Raw genomic sequence first — 17,486 nt, forward strand, 5'->3', positions numbered from 1 at the left:
ATACTTAGGACTTTTGATATTTAAGGAAAATGGCAAACGACTGTGTTAACGCTTGTGTGACAGCATAACCCCAGGTGTAAAACAAAAAAAGTAGCTATCTGAATAAGTTATCTTCAAAGCTGGCACTGACTGACATTTTCCTACTGGTAGCGGGGTTTGGTGTCTCATGTCTCAGTATACTGCAGCATACCACGTTAACGGCCAAGCAAAGGGTGAGATCGATGAACGCAAGATAAGGTACAAAGAAGGAATGCATGGTTATATATATATACATATAGTCCATGAATGAAAACAATAACTATAAACCCAAGAAAAGAATAAGGGCAGGTCTTCTGAGACTTTAAACAAGCGAGGCTTAACATTTCCTGAAATTCCAGGAGGGATACAATAGAGCAAACAATACCCCCTCTAGTGGTGAGACAAGGGAATTCATTCTGCTCTGAGCACAGACATTGTAGATAACGAAGCCTCTATGTATGAAGCTCGGTGGCTTTACATCATCAATGACTAAAGATCTGGAACACATGTTAATCTTGACTAATTAAGCCAATAACTGGTTCAGTTAAGTGACAGCTTTGTTGAAATGAAAACCAGAAGACCCTGTAGCTCTCCAGGACCAGGTTAGAGACCCTGGCTGTAGAGAATCAGGAGCAAATGTATTGTCTCATTGCAGAAAACAGTAGTGTACACTGCAGCCGTGTCCTTTACAAAAATAATGCAGCCTTCAGGTTAATACCACAGAGTTAGCAACTAAGCACTGTTTTATATCAAGCACATTGCTTCTACCAGCTGCAGTGTCAACCAGAGTAAGGATTAAGTACCCTTGAATTAGACGCAGAGGGCACAGTGTGAATTGCATCTGGAACGAGTTTTATCTCAGGTCATTGTTATTGATGTTCAGGAGATAAACAGGGTATTAATTATCAGAAAACATTTATTGACACTAATTGCAGATACAGAATGTTCAAAGAATTAAAAAGGCAAAACATTGCGCTTAAACTTCTGCGAGTAATAATGGAACATATATGGGTTACAGTATAGTATGTGGATGGCACAATTTTTAATTGAGGACACATGTTAATATGGCTATAATACAAATTTCAGTGACAATCTCATAATGCAAGCATGACTGTACACTTGGATTTGACCAAATAAAGCAGGTGATTCAGCAGTTTTGTATCGGATCAACAGCAAAGAGAAATACATTTTTTATTACATTATGTGAATGATTCAATTAAACAGTGATCCTATTAAATGGCTATCACTGTACTAACAGATCAAGTACAATCTAATGATTTGCATGTATTCAGAAGAAATATCCAATAAAACCCTGATGATCTAAACTTAGATTTTCCAAAATGCCCCCTGTAACCTGTCACACTGTTCCAATGATCATCCCACACCCAGCTCCCTTACTCTGGAGTTTAAAGTATAATACGTTCTATATCTTAAAGTTCGATGACTGTATTATATTTCTGGAGGTTTCTTGATGCTGGAATGTCATAGTAACATAATTAATACATATAGACTTTGCAAACACACACACTGATATTTTTTTTTATTCTCCACAAATTACACTCTATATTGTACCCCACTGAAACTTACCTGAACAATGCAAATGAGGAGCAAATAGGTTAATGTCTGCATGTATCAAATGCGCATTTCCAGTGCCATCTATTCAGCACCTATCCCAAGAACTACATACAATTACAAAATGTATTACAAGACATCAACAAGACTCTCTGGATTGACTGAAACCATTTGCTCTTTTTTTTTTTTTTTTTTTTTACTGTATTGTAAGGTACCACAAATCAGACTGTCCATGGGAAAAGGTTGACAAAAATTGGAGTCAAAACTACCGGTAAACCTGTCTTTGGCTTGCCATCAGTGGGGGATCTACCATCTTCTCTAGCAATGGAACACTTTAAAAATGGTCACAGAGGTAGAAGTTGCTGGTCTGACTACTGCAAGTAGGACTTTACATTAAGATGTTTCTCTCTGTATTGCCTAATTGCTTTTTAAAATATGACCCATCATGGACAAGCAGGTAGGTCCCCCAAAGGGAAGGAAAACCAAACACAGTAACTTTGTTTGGAAGGAAAAGGGCAGATTTCGATAGGTATGTAAGGTAGTGAATAAACTCCAATCCAGCGCATGTAACTGAAGCAGGAGGATCAATCTAGTCAATTCCAGCTGGGGAGTCACTCGGATGCTTTAGACGGAATCTCTAGGGATGCTTGTGCTATCCTTTGGAGCCCTGGTGGGCTGGAATTAAGAGGGGTCGGTTTTACTCCTCTGGTCGGAGCACAAAGACAGCGTCGTCCAGGTGGTAGTAATCGCTGTACATGTCCCCCTCACACAGGTACGGCAATCTGGTGAAGGCCTCCACGGCAAAGCCTGCCTCCTTAAACACGCCATTGGCCATGCTGGTCACCTGCTCCTCCCATGTCTTCCCCTCAACCACCAGGAACTCCGAGGGCTGCTCCCACTTCCCACCTGGAGGAGAGAGCAGGCATGCACTGATTTACGTGTTTAAAAGGCACCGGCTATTGTTTAGGCATTTTTTTACATCTCCACAATTTGCAATTCTGTTTTAAATTCCACAAGCGTGTAAATACTCCCTCTCAAACTGTAATATAGCTTTAAATCTTGCAAGCAAGAACAATCCTCCCTTTCTTGTAATCTCGTTTTAAATCACAAGCATGTTAAAATGCACAGTTGCTGTGTCTCAACCGGACTTCATTGAAGAAAGATCATCATACACTGCAACTTCACCTCGTCTGGTCAATGTCCTCCCAATCCTGACGTGCTGTGGTATCAGTTTCAACAGCACTCGCACAGAAAGCTCCAAACACACCCCTCCAACAAGTATTCCCTGGAAAAATCGAACAAAAACAGATCCCTACGGATCCGCTTGATCCACCCCAACGAGAGCAGCATTTACTTCTGTGGGATATCATTCACAGAGTCTGATTCAATCCACTCGAAAAACACATCCACTGGGACTGTTCTGGTTGTTAGAGGTCAGTTAAAACTCTCTACGTAGTATCCTACCCACCCCACTCTTCTGACACGATTCATTTCTTTAAAGGACTTCTGGCTTAACACACAGAACCACCAGTGGCAAACCAAATGTTGCAGCTGTGGGTGCTTTGTTTTGTATTTTACGTTACATTTGGCCAATTGTGGTAACTGCAGAATTAACTTTAAGAGGCATAGTAATGTCAAATATTTTAGGATTCCTCTCTATGTGCATATAAAGTTATGTGGCGTTTGCTGTGAGCCTTTTTGCTGCTCTCAACAGTCTTGCTGAAGTAGCGTTTGTATAGTCAAAAATAACTGGCCTCCATGACAGACCATCACAACATTACATTTGGGGTTTTGTTAACATCCCCATTACAGGCTAATCAGATTCTACCATAGTTAATTAGTCGATAACTTCTATTCGCCGCAATCATATTTTTTCCCTAATCACATTAAGTAGGTGTGCCTGACAGCAGGAATACTTTATGCCAACAGATGTTGAGATTTGCTTATGGTGGTCACAAACAAGTACAGGAAACGATGTTAATGAAAAATTAACAGTTCTTCTCATATAACTCCCTTCTATCTACAGCCAATATGCAGTGGAGGCAGGAAGGGGCCCGCCCAGGAGTTAAGTGGTGAAACGACTGCAGTATCTCAACAATAAACTTTTTTTTTGAGAAGCATTCTTTTTTGATGACACGTTACTGGAATTGTAAAAGGAATTTCTTTAATATTGTTTTGCTCCTCTCGTGACCACAGTGAAACTGATGTATTACATTGCAGTAGAAAAAGCACAATGGATGTAAAAACCTTCTTACACCCTGTGCTGGAGGAAGACTGTGGTTAAAACAGAGCACGGAGCAAAGGGAAGCTCAAATACTAGCAGTTTTATGCTACATCAACAAATAAGAACATAAGAAAGTTTACAAACGAGAGGGGGCCATTCAGCCCATCTTGCTCGTTTGGTTGTTAGTAGCTTATTGATCCCAGAATCTCATCAAGCAGCTTCTTGAAGGATCCCAGGGTGTCAGCTTCAACAACATTACTGGGGAGTTGGTTCCAGAATATACGATTAGAAAGTGTGCTATACTCTGTTAAGATCATTGCTGCTTCTAATGACACTGTATTATCTTAAACACAACTTCTTCAGCTCCTATAGTGAACCTCATATGGTGCAGGGTTACGTGTTTATGTGTGAAGTGCATTGCAAGTATGGGAGTGTATGTGTACTGTTTATGACTATTTAGGGTGCGTGAGTGTTTTCCACATACCGATTTCCACGTAGGGGTGGAAGGGCAGCACTGCAGCCAGGACCAGCCTGCCTTTGGAGGGTTCCAGGGATCTGCGGATGTCTTTCAGCAGTTTCATTGGCTGATCGCAGCGGTCCAGCAGGTTGAGACAGCTGATCAAATCGTACTGAAAGCCTGTGTCCTGCCACTCATCTATACCAAGCACCCTGGAACCAGAGGAGGGAAGAGGAGATCAGGACACAAAATCAAGGGCTGGGGGTGGGAGACACTGTTTCTAAACAATAAAGGTGAAAGTGCATGATTGACTGTTAACTGCAAGTAAGTGCAGGAAATCACTATAAAACTTTAAGATGGTTAAAGTCTCAGACTCTCTTTCTTCTCCACCCTTCAGGTTTCTTACCTGTACTGTTTCTTTTCAAGCTGCCACTTCATGGTGGCTGACACCTCAGTGGTGTAGATCTCTTCAAAGTGTGGGCTCATGACCTTGGTAACCTCCCCATCTCCAGCTCCCAGATCCAGCAACCTCTTACTCTTCCAGTCTTGGGAGATATTCATCAGCTGGCGGAACTGCTCTGGGGAGAACACAAACATAGAACCTCTTCCCAGGTACCTGCTCCCACAAAACACAAGAAACACAAACTACATTAGGAGTGCTTTAACAACAGCGGTACAGAGAATTTTAACATAAAGAAGCTAATCAAGTATGATAAACAGGAATACAAGCAACACAGCCTTAATCTAGCGCGATCTGTTTGAAAAGTTTCACACCCATCATTAAAGCTGGAGCTAGTACCCAAAGTAATTTGGACACAGCCTTTTCTATCTAGAATTAAGGTTTTATGACTTTTGGGTCAGGGGAACAAGTATGGATATTGTATTCCTGTTTAGAGCTTTGGTGATGTGACAGGAGATTATGGTCTGTCTTTAAGCAATCAGCTTTTGAGTGTTCAGACCATTGATATTTAACTAGGATCCATTTTTAGGACACTGGACTGCTGAAGGTAAAAGAATACTGAAGCAAAGTCAATCTAATCAAATTCAATTACCCGTTTATCGAGGTTCTAGACACAAAGGGGCTGAACAGGGTTGAAACAAAAGAGTGATAGAGCTGAGTGAAAAGGCAGCCGGACTTCTCCGCGCTCCTGTTCAAGAAGGCCTGCGTTTCAGTGTCCAAGTAACTCTGGATGAAGGCCGGTCGTACAGCCTCACCCAGGATCTCTGTGTGACACCCATACCACTGCAGGAAGAAAAGAACACACACAGCATACAGAGCTGAATCAGTATTATGTTACTTGGCACTAGAATTCATGAGCTTCTCTGTGTAGCATCTCTCTGGGAATCAAGCCCTGTGCTGTATGCATATCAGGGTCTTTGCATGGATGTGCACATATCTGTGCATGGTCATCAGGGGTACAAATAGTTTTTGAAAATTGGTGCTATACTGTTTTGAAAGTTTAGCACTAGAGAGCCTACTGATGCTAAATTACTCCCCGGCCCCCTCCCACTGTTCTTCAATTAGTTTTTAGAGACAATAGTCTGCTGTACATTTATTTATATGGCTGCGAAGACATGTTTGCGACCAGTTTCTGCAGTTAAACTTCCGACACAAACCTTCTTGTATGATGATGAGTGTGGGTGGCTCGTGTGAGTAGTCCAGACCCAATGAGAAACTATCATCTATGGTTGCTCAGGAATTTTAAAAAAATTAAACATGTCTACTGTTGCCAGAATTTAATGCTGCTGGCGCTACGTCATTTTTAATTATATTATATGAGGTACCTTGGCTCTAGAATCTAGCGCCATAGAACCAAATTTGCATCAACATTTCTTTTCAGGTATTGCACCAAAATAAAAAGTAAGATGCTACTGTGTGTTGTGGCTGGGTGGGTCTTCCTGACAGGCGTTATATGTGACACACCTTTACTTTGAGGCATTGTTACAAAGACCAGTTCAATCTGTGGTAGACTCTTCAGTGTTTGAGAAATAGGGTTCGGGATAAACTACAGTACAGCTGTCTGAAATAACAAAGAGCAATTATAAACTCAGCTATAAGATTATTTGTTCCGTTTCTATATTTGCGTAGTGCACTGTCCCAAAAAAAAAAACAAAAAAAAAACACTTCTATTGTACTTACGTATATTATCTAAATCTGACAAAGCAAATATGTTGTTAGCTAGAAATTGTGTTAGACCAGAAAATAAAGAACTGAAACATATATTTTAACATAAATGAAGTCTGTAAATTTGCTTCAATTGAGACCACGATCATGGTTTCATAATAGCATTTGCCATATCACGATTTTCACTCTATAGGAATCCAAAAAAACACAAAGAAAATACCGTGGACTTCATACCTCGTGCGCTTCTTGCTGTGTTCTCGATTCGCTGACCATATTCACCAACAGTGACCGAGTGAGTGGGCTCCTCAGGTATGCTTCAGTCCACATCCGTAAAACTAAGAGAGATGCAAAATAACAGAAAACCCAGCTTCCAAAAAGTAAGAGTTTCATCTGTAAGCGGTCGGTCACCTGAATAATAGGGGGGGAAAAGTGTAAACTTTAAGTTCTGCACACTCTAGCCGTAGACGCTAAAACATGACTGATCTCTGAACGCAGATGTATACAAATCACAAACCTCAGGGCGGTGTAATGGTACTTTAAAGGCGACATGTCATTTGTACTTTCCTTAATCTGAATACGAACTTCTCAGAATAGTGAATTGTACAAGCCGGTGAAACCACAGCTCTCCAACAGTAAACAATCCACGTTTACTTCCTGTGTTACACTAAATATCGTCCCCTGAAACAGTAAACGACTCGACTATTGTTGAAAAAAACGCCTTTTGTGAGCCTAGTTCTTTTTCTTCTTTGTTGGGTACGACTATTACTGACCCTGTTAATCCAAGAGTCCCACAAAATAAATCAACAAATCGACGTAACTCAAAGTGATGCTCGGGTCGCTCCTGTTATTGAGAGTATCAGAACATTTTAACCGTGTGTTCTTGACACACTGTCCATGCACGCTTGTTGAAAAATGTGTTCTTGCAACACGAAAAATAGCATGCACATTACGCAAGACTTTATATACAAAATGCATAGAAATGCTGACTATGAAATACACATTTTGTATTTAAAGAATCATTACTAAATAATAGATATAATAATTTATAAGATTTTATTTTCTACGTTTGGGTGAAGTATGAATAAGTGAAAAAAAAAACAAAACAAAAAAACTCACGTTTATAGTAATTATAAACAACGATTCCTGGTCAATAAAACGTTCTGCATGTGTAGCTGCAGGACTTACTGTACTGTATCATAAAACATTCTTTACACAACGTTTCTACTCTTAACACACAGTGCCATTTTCTTTTTTTTTTTTTTTTTTTTTTTTTTGCGAAAGACAAAACTCCATAAAACCACAGCTCAGCAGTGGGACCATGCAAAGGAATGTCTGTACCAAGTATCATCAAATTTGGATGAGCGGTTCTTCATATTAAACTAACATGCAGCCATACATACTAATATCACAGGGGTTAAATAAGGCAGGTAGATCAGATGGAAGGTATGTATAGACAGACAAGCAGAGACAGAACAATTAAACATGTCAGGTGTAAGCACATAGTAATGACTATACCTTTAAGTTTACCACAGTATTTTCACACTTTTCCTATGGTCATACTATGCCTTTACCATGGTTTGCCAAGTTTTTTTAATATGTTTTACCATATCTTACTGTACTTTACAATGCCTACCGATGCTTTACCATGCTTCACTGTGGTTTACAGTGGGACACTTTTATAAGGGTCGTATTATCAAATGAAAAGAAGCCCTCCTGGAAATGAACAGCTGACAAATTGAGCAGTTAATGTTTTATTATTATTGTTTTAACACAGACAAAAATCACAAGCAACTAAAAGTATGACAGAGCGAGATGCGTGAGTAGGTCAATGCAGTCGTGTCAATAGGTGTTGGCGACAGATACCCAGAGCTGAGAGTCTGAGAGAGCTCCTGTTCATTGTCTGGTGTCTCCACCTCATGTCTCATTTCTCGTGGGTGTTTCTACAGGAGCAGTGCAAAACTGGCAACTGAATCTGCAGCCACTCTGGGTGTACTGAATATAGTTAGTACAGGCAGGTACCTTATTAAATATGTAGCACATAATGTTTAGGGAGCTAAAAACAAACAAACCAGCTACCTACAAAATCTTTAGATTATATAAAAACATATATATATATATATATATATATATATATATATATATATATATATATATATATATATATATATTATAATTTTTTATATATATTTTTTAATTGAAAATATATTTATTACTTTAATGACTCAATTTGAGTACAAAATTGATATATCTTAACAACCAACCAACCAACAAACAAAATAGCTATTACAATATTTCAAAGAGAATTTAAAATTGACAATAAAACGTAGCACCCTCCAGTTCGAATGAACCTCTTGAGAAGACTTCTTTGATGCTGTGGTTATCAAAATCAGTCTGCCTCTTGGTCCTTAGTGCTCCCGCAGAGCCCGGTCCTTAAGTCTCAATGTATTTTGCATCAACTGTGTGGCTTTCCCTGATTGAGTATGGAGTCCAGGCCAAAATCTGTAGAGCTGCAACACATACAGGAACCAGGCACACCAAATAAAACATGACATCATGAAGCTCCTGCAAAGAACTGAAAAAAGACAAGAATAGAATATAGTCAAGGTTTCAGTTTTATTTCCAGTGAGAGTGGGATATCATTTGTGTTTTCTGCAGTCTTTATTTTGTATTGCTGATAATGTGTTGCACTGCAAATGACTGTACAGCAATGACAGTACAGTAGAACAAACATGATGCAGTATACCAGATATGGCACTAGAGGGCAGAGTCAACCACTTTTTAACAAAGGACGCTCTCCAGACATTTGTTTTGTCTCAGTCTCAGTGACACGTTGCCACATTGACTCTAGAGGTCAGACTTAGAAGATTATCTCTCAAGCCAAGATCGGTTTAAACAAGCCTATTGTTCAATATTGTAAAATGAATAACTGCTGAGTAGAGCAGCCCTGAATATCACTGCAGTAAGAGGTCCTGGGATGAATAACTAAAGGGTCTAAAATAGCTGTATTAGCCAAGCAGATAATCGCCTATAACAATCTCCTGTACTAAGATAGACCCCCGACATCAAGTGTCATCGTCACACATTGAACACTTTCAAGATCTGAGACGCGACATCAGCATTCACCCATCGGCTGAGATATGTCTCTTCAAAGATTAAAAAAAATAATAAAAATTGCTTTTGTAATTAAAAATATACACTGTACAACAGCGACAGATGTTGTTCCATTAATTTGTGTTTGAGCAACACTGCTGGGAGCTGAATTATACAGGAGGCTGTGACACTGCACAGGATGTGATATCACAGGCACAGATGCAACTCTCTAGGATGTCTGCCGTAGTCCGTCAGCTTGGAGTCAGACAGTGTTTTGGAAAGTCCTTCGTCAACTTGCAGTTTATGTATACAAGAACCAGCTTAATGGGGTAAACCGGAATATGGCAAAAAGATCAAACAAAAAAAGACGTATTAGCACGTCTCCTGTAGTAAACACGTTATCAGCCCAGGGCTGATTAGCAAACAGTAAAAGTGTTCAAAGGTAATAACACTGCATCATTTTATTGCTCCAGGGTCCACATCGATGCAAAGGGGACAGTCTCTGCTGAGGGAAACATTCTAATTCAGGACAAAAGTCTTACCCTTGATCAGAAATGGTAGCAATGTCCTCCAGCTTCTCGTAGCCAACCTGGTTCAGTATACTGACCACGACCATAGGAGCCAGGGACTGGGCAGGCTTAGTGAAGAGGGCATTGGTGCCAAACACCATTGAGGACAGTGGGGTGCTGTAGAAAAAACAAACAAAAACGGAAGAACTTGATAAAAGGCTGTGGGCTCTAATGATAGTTGGTCCAAATTAAGATGGGTCTCTGGTGTATTGAAGTCGCATTGTTTTCCTAATGAACCCACACTGGCTTTGGAAGGTATTCTGTGCGAGGGAGAGGGAGTAATAGACAAAGAACACTTACCTGCGTTTGTGCTTGAAAAGGTCAGCATCAATTATGTCAGCCAAAGGTAAATTAAACAGGCTAAACGAAGCCTGGATCAGCACCCTAAAAGAAAAACAACACAACATAACATATGATGAGTCCCAGCTACAAACGATCTGCTGTGGAGTAATGAACGAAATGATTATGCAGTATTTCAATGTTTAGTGCTGTTCCTTTACAATAATAACTATCCTGTCTTACATACAAGTATAGCGATGTCACTCACATGTTTCCAGTGAGAAACAATGCCAGGATGTAGTAGTGTTGAGGCCCCAAAAGGAACATGACGGCTGCAGCCCCAGCTTCCACGTAGAAGGTGAACATGATGACTCTGTAGTATCCCAGAGTCCTCAGCAGGTTCTGGCTGCTCAGAACTAGGAGCTGGAACAGATAAGGAACCGTGAATGAAGTGAGAGGCCAGCGCATTGGGCTCTATCTACTATTCCTGATGGAAAGGCATTGGTTTCCTAAAGCTCGACTCAATGTTAATAGGATTTAAACCCCTCTAATTCTATTTAATTCACAGGGCAATGAAATAACTAACTGAGTTAACATTTTGTACAAAACATCTCCATTAATAGGAAATCATTTGAACGTTTCATTTTTCAGTTTCACATGCTTTACCATAATCATCTGTTATTTACCATGCTGTTCTGACTAATGAACAAAGACCTGTTACATCACATGGTACCTGCGGGCAGATGAACCCAGCTCCGTACATGATGCTCTTGACGAAGGAAGGAAGGACGTTCTGGGGGATGAGATGCTCCGCGAAGATCATGGTGAAGTTATTGCAGAAAGCCAGGAGGAAGACCTGGAAGAAGTTCATGGTGACAAAGATCATAAAGTCCTTCTGGGTCAAGATCTGCTTGGTCATGCAGAATACCGAAGACAACGACAGGGCCGCCTCATCTCTCTGTCCCTCCTCGCCAGTGCCCTGTGACCCCAGGCGGTCATACGGGCTCAGGCTATAGAACCCTGTGTAGAGCATGCAGGTGCAAGCCAGCACAGCCACCACCACCGTGAAGCTCTGGAAGTAACCAAAGTTCTCCATGTTTTCTGACACCAGTCCGCAGAACAAGACACTGGAGGAGCCGATCAGAGAGGCCACCTGATTGTACTTGATGAGTGTCAGTCTGTTCTCGTGATGGGTGGAGATTTCCGCAAAGAGAGAGCACTGGGCCAGCAAAACGAAGGTCAGCATACCATCAAAGGCACACAGGGCCACGATGAGGTGCACTCCGCTCAGCCAATCGCCTGCCTCGTACGATCTCCATGGAAACCAGGCAAGGAGGAAGGTCAGTGCATAGAATGGAGCCCCATAAAGAATAGACAGCCTCCGTTTGGAACAGCAGGGGACTCTGGAGTTGTCCTGAATGTATCCAAATAAGGGATCGTTCACTGCATTCCAGATCATGTAGACAACCTAGCAATAGGAAGAGAATGGAGATAGATGTGCTCCAATTACTAGGAAAGCTGATTGTTTAATATTGTTTTGCATTCAGTGTGTTTGTTGGTGGTGAAATGTTACTATGGCAGTTTCTTTGATCTGGATTTGACAATAGGTCAGCTGATTTTATTTCTGTATGTCAAGGAACTTAAGTGGGAAAAGAGAAAGTAACGAATATTATAAACTTACTCTATTGAGAACTACTGAATAAATAAAGTGGAATTGTATTGGTTTTCTAGGCAAGTATTAACCAGCTACGAATCAATGAATAATCAGTCTGCAGCCGTATTCTTTGTTTGTTGCAGCTTAGCCTTCACCTTGCAGTACACTGCTGTATACCCATGTGAATGGCAAGGCCGCTCCATGTGAAGACAGGATGCTACCCTTAGCGAGTGTCTCAGATTCCATGGGGGAAACAAACAAACAAACAGCACTGGTTGCAGTATAGGACAAAAAGCACTGCACAACGAGACACCTACCACTATTTCCTTTTCTTATTCTTTTATTGCAAAATTCAAAACAATGATATTTAATAATCCAGAATATGATATCTGAGAGCATTAAGTCTGTTCTTTAGATTCACTTAAATTGGGAGTTATCTTTTCCTTACTACTAGCGTGGTGTGTAGTTTTGAGTGGACTGTATTTTTTCCCAGACCTGAATAGTTAGGTGCAGTGAATTAGCACTCTTTATCTGGGTGCAATTCATTTGCAGTATCTAGTATTTCACCATGCAACATCACCAAACTTTAACACATGTCATATAAAAACAAAACAAAAAAACAATAATGCATACTTGTGATTGGTGGAAAGCTCCCTCGGAGATCTTGTACTTGTTCAAAAACAGCTTGACATAGTAGAAGCTGAAAATGCTGTTCATCATCCCAGCACCCAGCGTGGTCATGGCATAGGCCAGGGCATTGTGGTGGATTCCAAACATGCTGTCGGCAGCAGGACTGGGGCCTTATGCAGCGTCTGTTCTCAGAGCCTGGATCTCATGGACTGCAGCGATCTGTCTTCCAGAGCCACACAAAAGGAGAGAAGAGAAAGCTTTAAAAAATATTCTGAGATCACTCATAAAGATCTTTATACCATTTTGTTTTTGGAAGAAACAAAAAAACACACCTATGTAACTATGACTGTAGCATTAGGACTGAATATTTATGGGTGAAGCCTTTAACAAGGATATTATATGATTTACAGTAATGAAGCTAAAGTGTTACTAAACAGGCTGTGAGGTTTTATATTTTTTCCCAAGGTTTCTGATTTATGTAGAGGGATATGTTAATAAACAATATCAAAGCAATCACAATTAGGTTGACATAAGATATTGCAAGAATACATACACATAGGAGGCTGTGAGGTCCAGTGGTTAAAGAAAAGGGCTTGTGATCAGGAGGTGCACGGTTCAAATCGTGGCTCACTCACTGTGTGACCTTGAGCAAGTTACTTAAAGGGTACATAAGACCTTTTTATTTTATTGTGTTACATGTTCCCATGTGTTGCTACAACTACAAGATGTCTTCCCATGTACCCGCATGGACCTCTCAGAACTACATTTCCCATCATCCTCCTGCTTACTGATAAATCCATCTCTGTTACATACAGTACTGTGCAAAAGTTTTAGGCAGGTGTGAAAAAATGCTGTAAAGTAAGAATGCTTTCAAAAATAGACATGTTAATAGTTTATATTTATCAATTAACAAAATGCAAAGTGAGTGAACAGAAGAAAAATCTACATCAAATCAATATTTGGTGTGACCACCCTTTGCCTTCAAAACAGCATCAATTCTAGGTACACTTGCACACAGTTTTTGAAGGAACTCGGCAGGTAGGTTGGCCCAAACATCTTGGAGAACTAACCACAGTTCTTCTGTGGATTTAGGCAGCCTCAGTTGCTTCTCTCTCTTCATGTAATCCCAGACAGACTCGATGATGTTGAGATCAGGGCTCTGTGGGGGCCATACCATCACTTCCAGGACTCCTTGTTCTTCTTTACGCTGAAGATAGTTCTTAATGACTTTCGCTGTATGTTTGTGGTCGTTGTCATGCTGCAGAATAAATTTGGGGCCAATCAGATGCCTCCCCAATGGTATTGCATGATGGATAAGTATCTGCCTGTACTTCTCAGCATTGAGGAGACCATTCATTCTGACCAAATCCCCAACTCTATTTGCAGAAATGCAGCCCCAAACTTGCAAGGAACCTCCACCATGCTTCACTGTTGCCTGCAGACACTCATTCGTGTACCGCTCTCCAGCCCTTCGGCGAACAAACTGCCTTCTGCTACAGCCAAATATTTCAAATTTTGACTCATCAGTCCAGGAGCACCTGCTGCCATTTTTCTGCACCCCAGTTCCTGTGTTTTCGTGCATAGTTGAGTCGCTTGGCCTTGTTTCCACGTCGGAGGTATGGCTTTTTGGCCGCAAGTCTTCCATGAAGGCCACTTCTGACCAGACTTCTCCGGACAGTAGATGGGTGTACCAGGGTCCCACTGTTTTCTGCCAATTCTGAGCTGATGGCACTGCTGGACATCTTCCGATTGCGAAGGGAAGTAAGCATGATGTGTCTTTCATCTGCTGCAGTAAGTTTCCTTGGCCGACCACTGCGTCTACGGTCCTCAACGTTGCCCGTTTCTTTGTGCTTCTTCAAAAGAGCTTGGACAGCACATCTGGAAACCCCTGTCTGCCTTGAAATTTCTGCCTGGGAGAGACCTTGCTGATGCAGTATAACTACCTTGTGTCTTGTTGCTGTGCTCAGTCTTGCCATGGTGTATGACTTTTGACAGTAAACTGTCTTCAGCAACCTCACCTTGTTAGCTGAGTTTGGCTGTTCCTCACCCAGTTTTATTCCTCCTACACAGCTGTTTCTGTTTCAGTTAATGATTGTGTTTCAACCTACATATTGAATTGATGATCATTAGCACCTGTTTGGTATAATTGTTTAATCATACACCTGACTATATGCCTACAAAATCCCTGACTTTGTGCAAGAGTACCTAGAAGAATTGATGCTGTTTTGAAGGCAAAGGGTGGTCACACCAAATATGGATTTGATTTAGATTTTTCTTCTGTTCACTCACTTTGCATTTAGTTAATTGATAAATATAATCTAACATTAACATGTCTATTTTTGAAAGCTTTCTTACTTTACAGCATTTTTTCACACCTGCCTAAAACTTTTGCACAGTACTGTATGTGAGCAGGAGGATGATGGGAAATGTAGTTCTAAGTGGTCCATGCGGGTACATGGGAAGCCATCTTGTAGTTGTAGCAACACATGGGGAATAAAAAGGTCCTTATGTACTGTACGGAAATAAATTTGACAAATGATTTTATCATCAAAAATACTTTATATGTAGAAAAGAAAATAATGTTAATACAAGCGTATAAACATTAGATACAAGCAAGCAAAGACGCGCAGGTCACAGCATGCCCTAATGTATACGTTTGTATCGTAACACAGACGTCCGTGGAGTGAAATCAAAGAATTGACTGACGATTCAAACAAAAACATTACATTAAAGACTATGAATATATTAGCATTTCCACCCCCATTTCTTCCAATCAGTATGGATCCACCCTGCTATCACCTTCAACACATCTCATGTATCAAAATATGAAAATATAAAAACTCATACAAATATGAACATTTTAACATAGAAGTAAATAAATTTAAAATCAAATACATGATTAATACTTTATGAAGAATGTCATCTCCTACAGTACCCTTTAACCTCCTTGTGCTCCGTCTTTCAGGTGAGACGTTGTTGTAAGTGACTCTGCAGCTGATGCATAGTTCACACACCCTAGTCTATGTAAGTCGCCTTGGATAAAGGCGTCTGCTAAATAAACAAATAATAATAGTAATAAAACAAAGCAGGAAACTAGGGAACGTAATCTGTTTTAAACGCTACAGCCTGTTCAGTAACACTTTAGTTTTACAATATTAATTAAATGACCTACCAGTTAATTTCTGCTGAGCCAGCTGCTTCTTCAAAGTCCAGTGTTTGGGATCTTATGTTGCGCACTGAGAGAGCGACCACAAAGCCAGTGAAGTTGAATCCCAGGAGCCAGGATGTAGAAGTTCCTTGTTGTGAACGAGATAGCATATCTCAATGGATCCTTTCCTGGTAAAATACACACATAAATACATACATTAATTAGCAAAAAAGAAACGCCATTCCTTGTAATGCAATCAAAAAGATCAGGATGTCAATTTTTATACAGCACACAGAAAGGCTCCTGCAATCGGAAGCTGCAATGCCTCATTCTGCGGGCAAGACTCTTTTTCTTACCTGTTTTGCAATGTTCAGAATAAACCTGGTGAACTGTGCAATCAAAATAAGATCAAGCAGCGGTGTGAAATACAGTATCACGAATACAATTGAGCAGCACCATTTCTTGTTGTAACACTCCGCTGTCTATGAGCTGGAACAAGGAAGAGCTGTGTTGGTTCTCAAACAAGATCTACCAGTTTGTTATTTCCATTGTTGTAAAAACATACCTACAGTTGCAGTTAGAAGTGACATATGCTGAAGCCGCAAACCACTTACCTTATCAAATCTTAGCAATGCTTATGCCAAAGCAGTGTTTGGATAAGGGGCTCTGCAAAGACAATCTATTTCTGCAGGACAATGGTGGCTCAGTCCTTAATTACTCCCAAAGTGGTTGTAAATACAAGAATAATGATCGAAGGACAAATAAATGCGTAACTGAACTGGAGTCGACCAATCATATGGCATAATTACAATGACAGGTGTGCCAATGTTCAATTACAATTACAATGACGAATTGACCCCAGGTCTGCTCAGAGGACAGATCCCAAGAAGCAGGGGTGTTAACCCCATTGTGAAGGACAAGTCCCAGCCATGGCCAATAAAACTGCTCTGGGTAAATCCCTTCTACCAGCCCCTAGCTCACCAGTGCGAATGAGAAGATGCTAACGGTTAAATTATTGTAACTTCAAGATCAACGATCTGAAGTGTTCATGTAAATGGAAGAATAATAATATGTTGGATATTGATCGCCCATATGAAATGTAAAAATGAACAAGGAAAGACTTGAAGATGCACATTTCACCTGCTTTTTAAAATCCTACCAGTACATGGTTTAAAAAACACATCTCAGGTGCAAGTCAGTAATACATCTTTAAATGAAGCAATGCAACTCTTTTGAACAAACATGACCAGTTGAAAGGTGGCACTGTAACTTGACAGAAATGACACATTATGTTTATATAAGCGTATTTCAAATACAACCCTATTGTATTTACGAACTTGGATCCTACAAAAAATAGTTTATTGCATTTTATAAAAGATTGTAAAATAATGACTAAAAGTCATCAATAGCAACATAAATGTGAAATAATGCATTGTTACCTATTCAAACGCTTACATTATGATTCTTCTTTTAAAATGACAACAATTCAGCACTACAGATTTGAAACAAACCAATTTCATTACATGCTTCCTGATTTTTGCCTCATATAACTGCACCGCTCTTTCCACGCGATAAAGTGTGTGGGTGAACGACAGACTCCTCCCATGACCTGCGAGGATTGGACAAAGGGGCAGCGTTGCACCGCCTTTGTTAAAACCATCGAGGGACCGATTAGCTGTCAATCTAAAAACGTCACAAACCGTTTGACACATTAGCGCTC

At 40.3% G+C, this 17,486-nt stretch overlaps 2 protein-coding genes across 6 annotated transcripts; both read right to left on the minus strand.

The window, feature by feature from the left end:
- Window positions 1-916: 916 nt before the first annotated feature.
- LOC117417939 (protein-L-histidine N-pros-methyltransferase-like) lies at window positions 917-7,293 on the minus strand. Its single transcript, XM_034030361.3, has 6 exons — window positions 6,911-7,293; window positions 6,631-6,804; window positions 5,324-5,514; window positions 4,678-4,887; window positions 4,299-4,483; window positions 917-2,496 (listed from the first exon to the last, which is right to left on the minus strand). Exons 2-6 carry the CDS (start codon window positions 6,784-6,786, stop codon window positions 2,288-2,290), a joined length of 951 nt encoding a protein of 316 aa, XP_033886252.1. The 5' UTR covers window positions 6,787-6,804; window positions 6,911-7,293; the 3' UTR covers window positions 917-2,287.
- Window positions 7,294-8,575: 1,282 nt separating this feature from the next.
- Window positions 8,576-17,390, minus strand: mfsd13al (major facilitator superfamily domain containing 13a-like). Of its 5 annotated transcripts, none has more exons than XM_059035536.1 (8): window positions 17,222-17,390; window positions 15,791-15,954; window positions 12,622-12,841; window positions 11,068-11,802; window positions 10,603-10,757; window positions 10,356-10,439; window positions 10,029-10,172; window positions 8,576-8,968 (listed from the first exon to the last, which is right to left on the minus strand). In XM_059035536.1, the coding sequence occupies exons 3-8, from the start codon at window positions 12,763-12,765 to the stop codon at window positions 8,827-8,829; spliced, it is 1,404 nt and encodes a 467-aa protein (XP_058891519.1). In that variant the 5' UTR covers window positions 12,766-12,841; window positions 15,791-15,954; window positions 17,222-17,390; the 3' UTR covers window positions 8,576-8,826. The 5 variants fall into 5 exon arrangements, with proteins under 5 accessions (XP_058891519.1, XP_033887460.3, XP_058891518.1 ...); XM_034031569.3 differs by having other exon boundaries at window positions 17,206-17,390; XM_059035535.1 differs by lacking the exon at window positions 17,222-17,390 and adding an exon at window positions 16,123-16,253 and having other exon boundaries at window positions 12,622-12,837.
- Window positions 17,391-17,486: the final 96 nt, after the last annotated feature.

Source organism: Acipenser ruthenus, chromosome 13 (genome assembly GCF_902713425.1).
Source record: "Acipenser ruthenus chromosome 13, fAciRut3.2 maternal haplotype, whole genome shotgun sequence".
In the NCBI taxonomy this organism is placed as follows: domain Eukaryota; kingdom Metazoa; phylum Chordata; class Actinopteri; order Acipenseriformes; family Acipenseridae; genus Acipenser; species Acipenser ruthenus.

Bases quoted from the DNA above. Each gene is read 5' to 3' on its own strand.
- mfsd13al (XM_059035536.1), bottom strand. From the start codon at position 12,765: ATGTTTGGAATCCACCACAATGCCCTGGCCTATGCCATGACCACGCTG. The intron at 10,440-10,602 runs GTGAGTGACATC...TTTTTCTTTTAG, and splicing joins TTGTTTCTCACTGGAAACAT to GGTGCTGATCCAGGCTTCGT. The intron at 8,969-10,028 runs GTAAGACTTTTG...GTCTTTTTTCAG, and splicing joins GCTACCATTTCTGATCAAGG to TTCTTTGCAGGAGCTTCATG.
- LOC117417939 (XM_034030361.3), bottom strand. From the start codon at position 6,786: ATGAAACTCTTACTTTTTGGAAGCTGGGTTTTCTGTTATTTTGCATCT. The intron at 5,515-6,630 runs GTATGAAGTCCA...TTCTTCCTGCAG, and splicing joins CACAGCAAGAAGCGCACGAG to TGGTATGGGTGTCACACAGA. The intron at 4,888-5,323 runs GTAATTGAATTT...TTGTGGGAGCAG, and splicing joins TCTAGAACCTCGATAAACGG to GTACCTGGGAAGAGGTTCTA.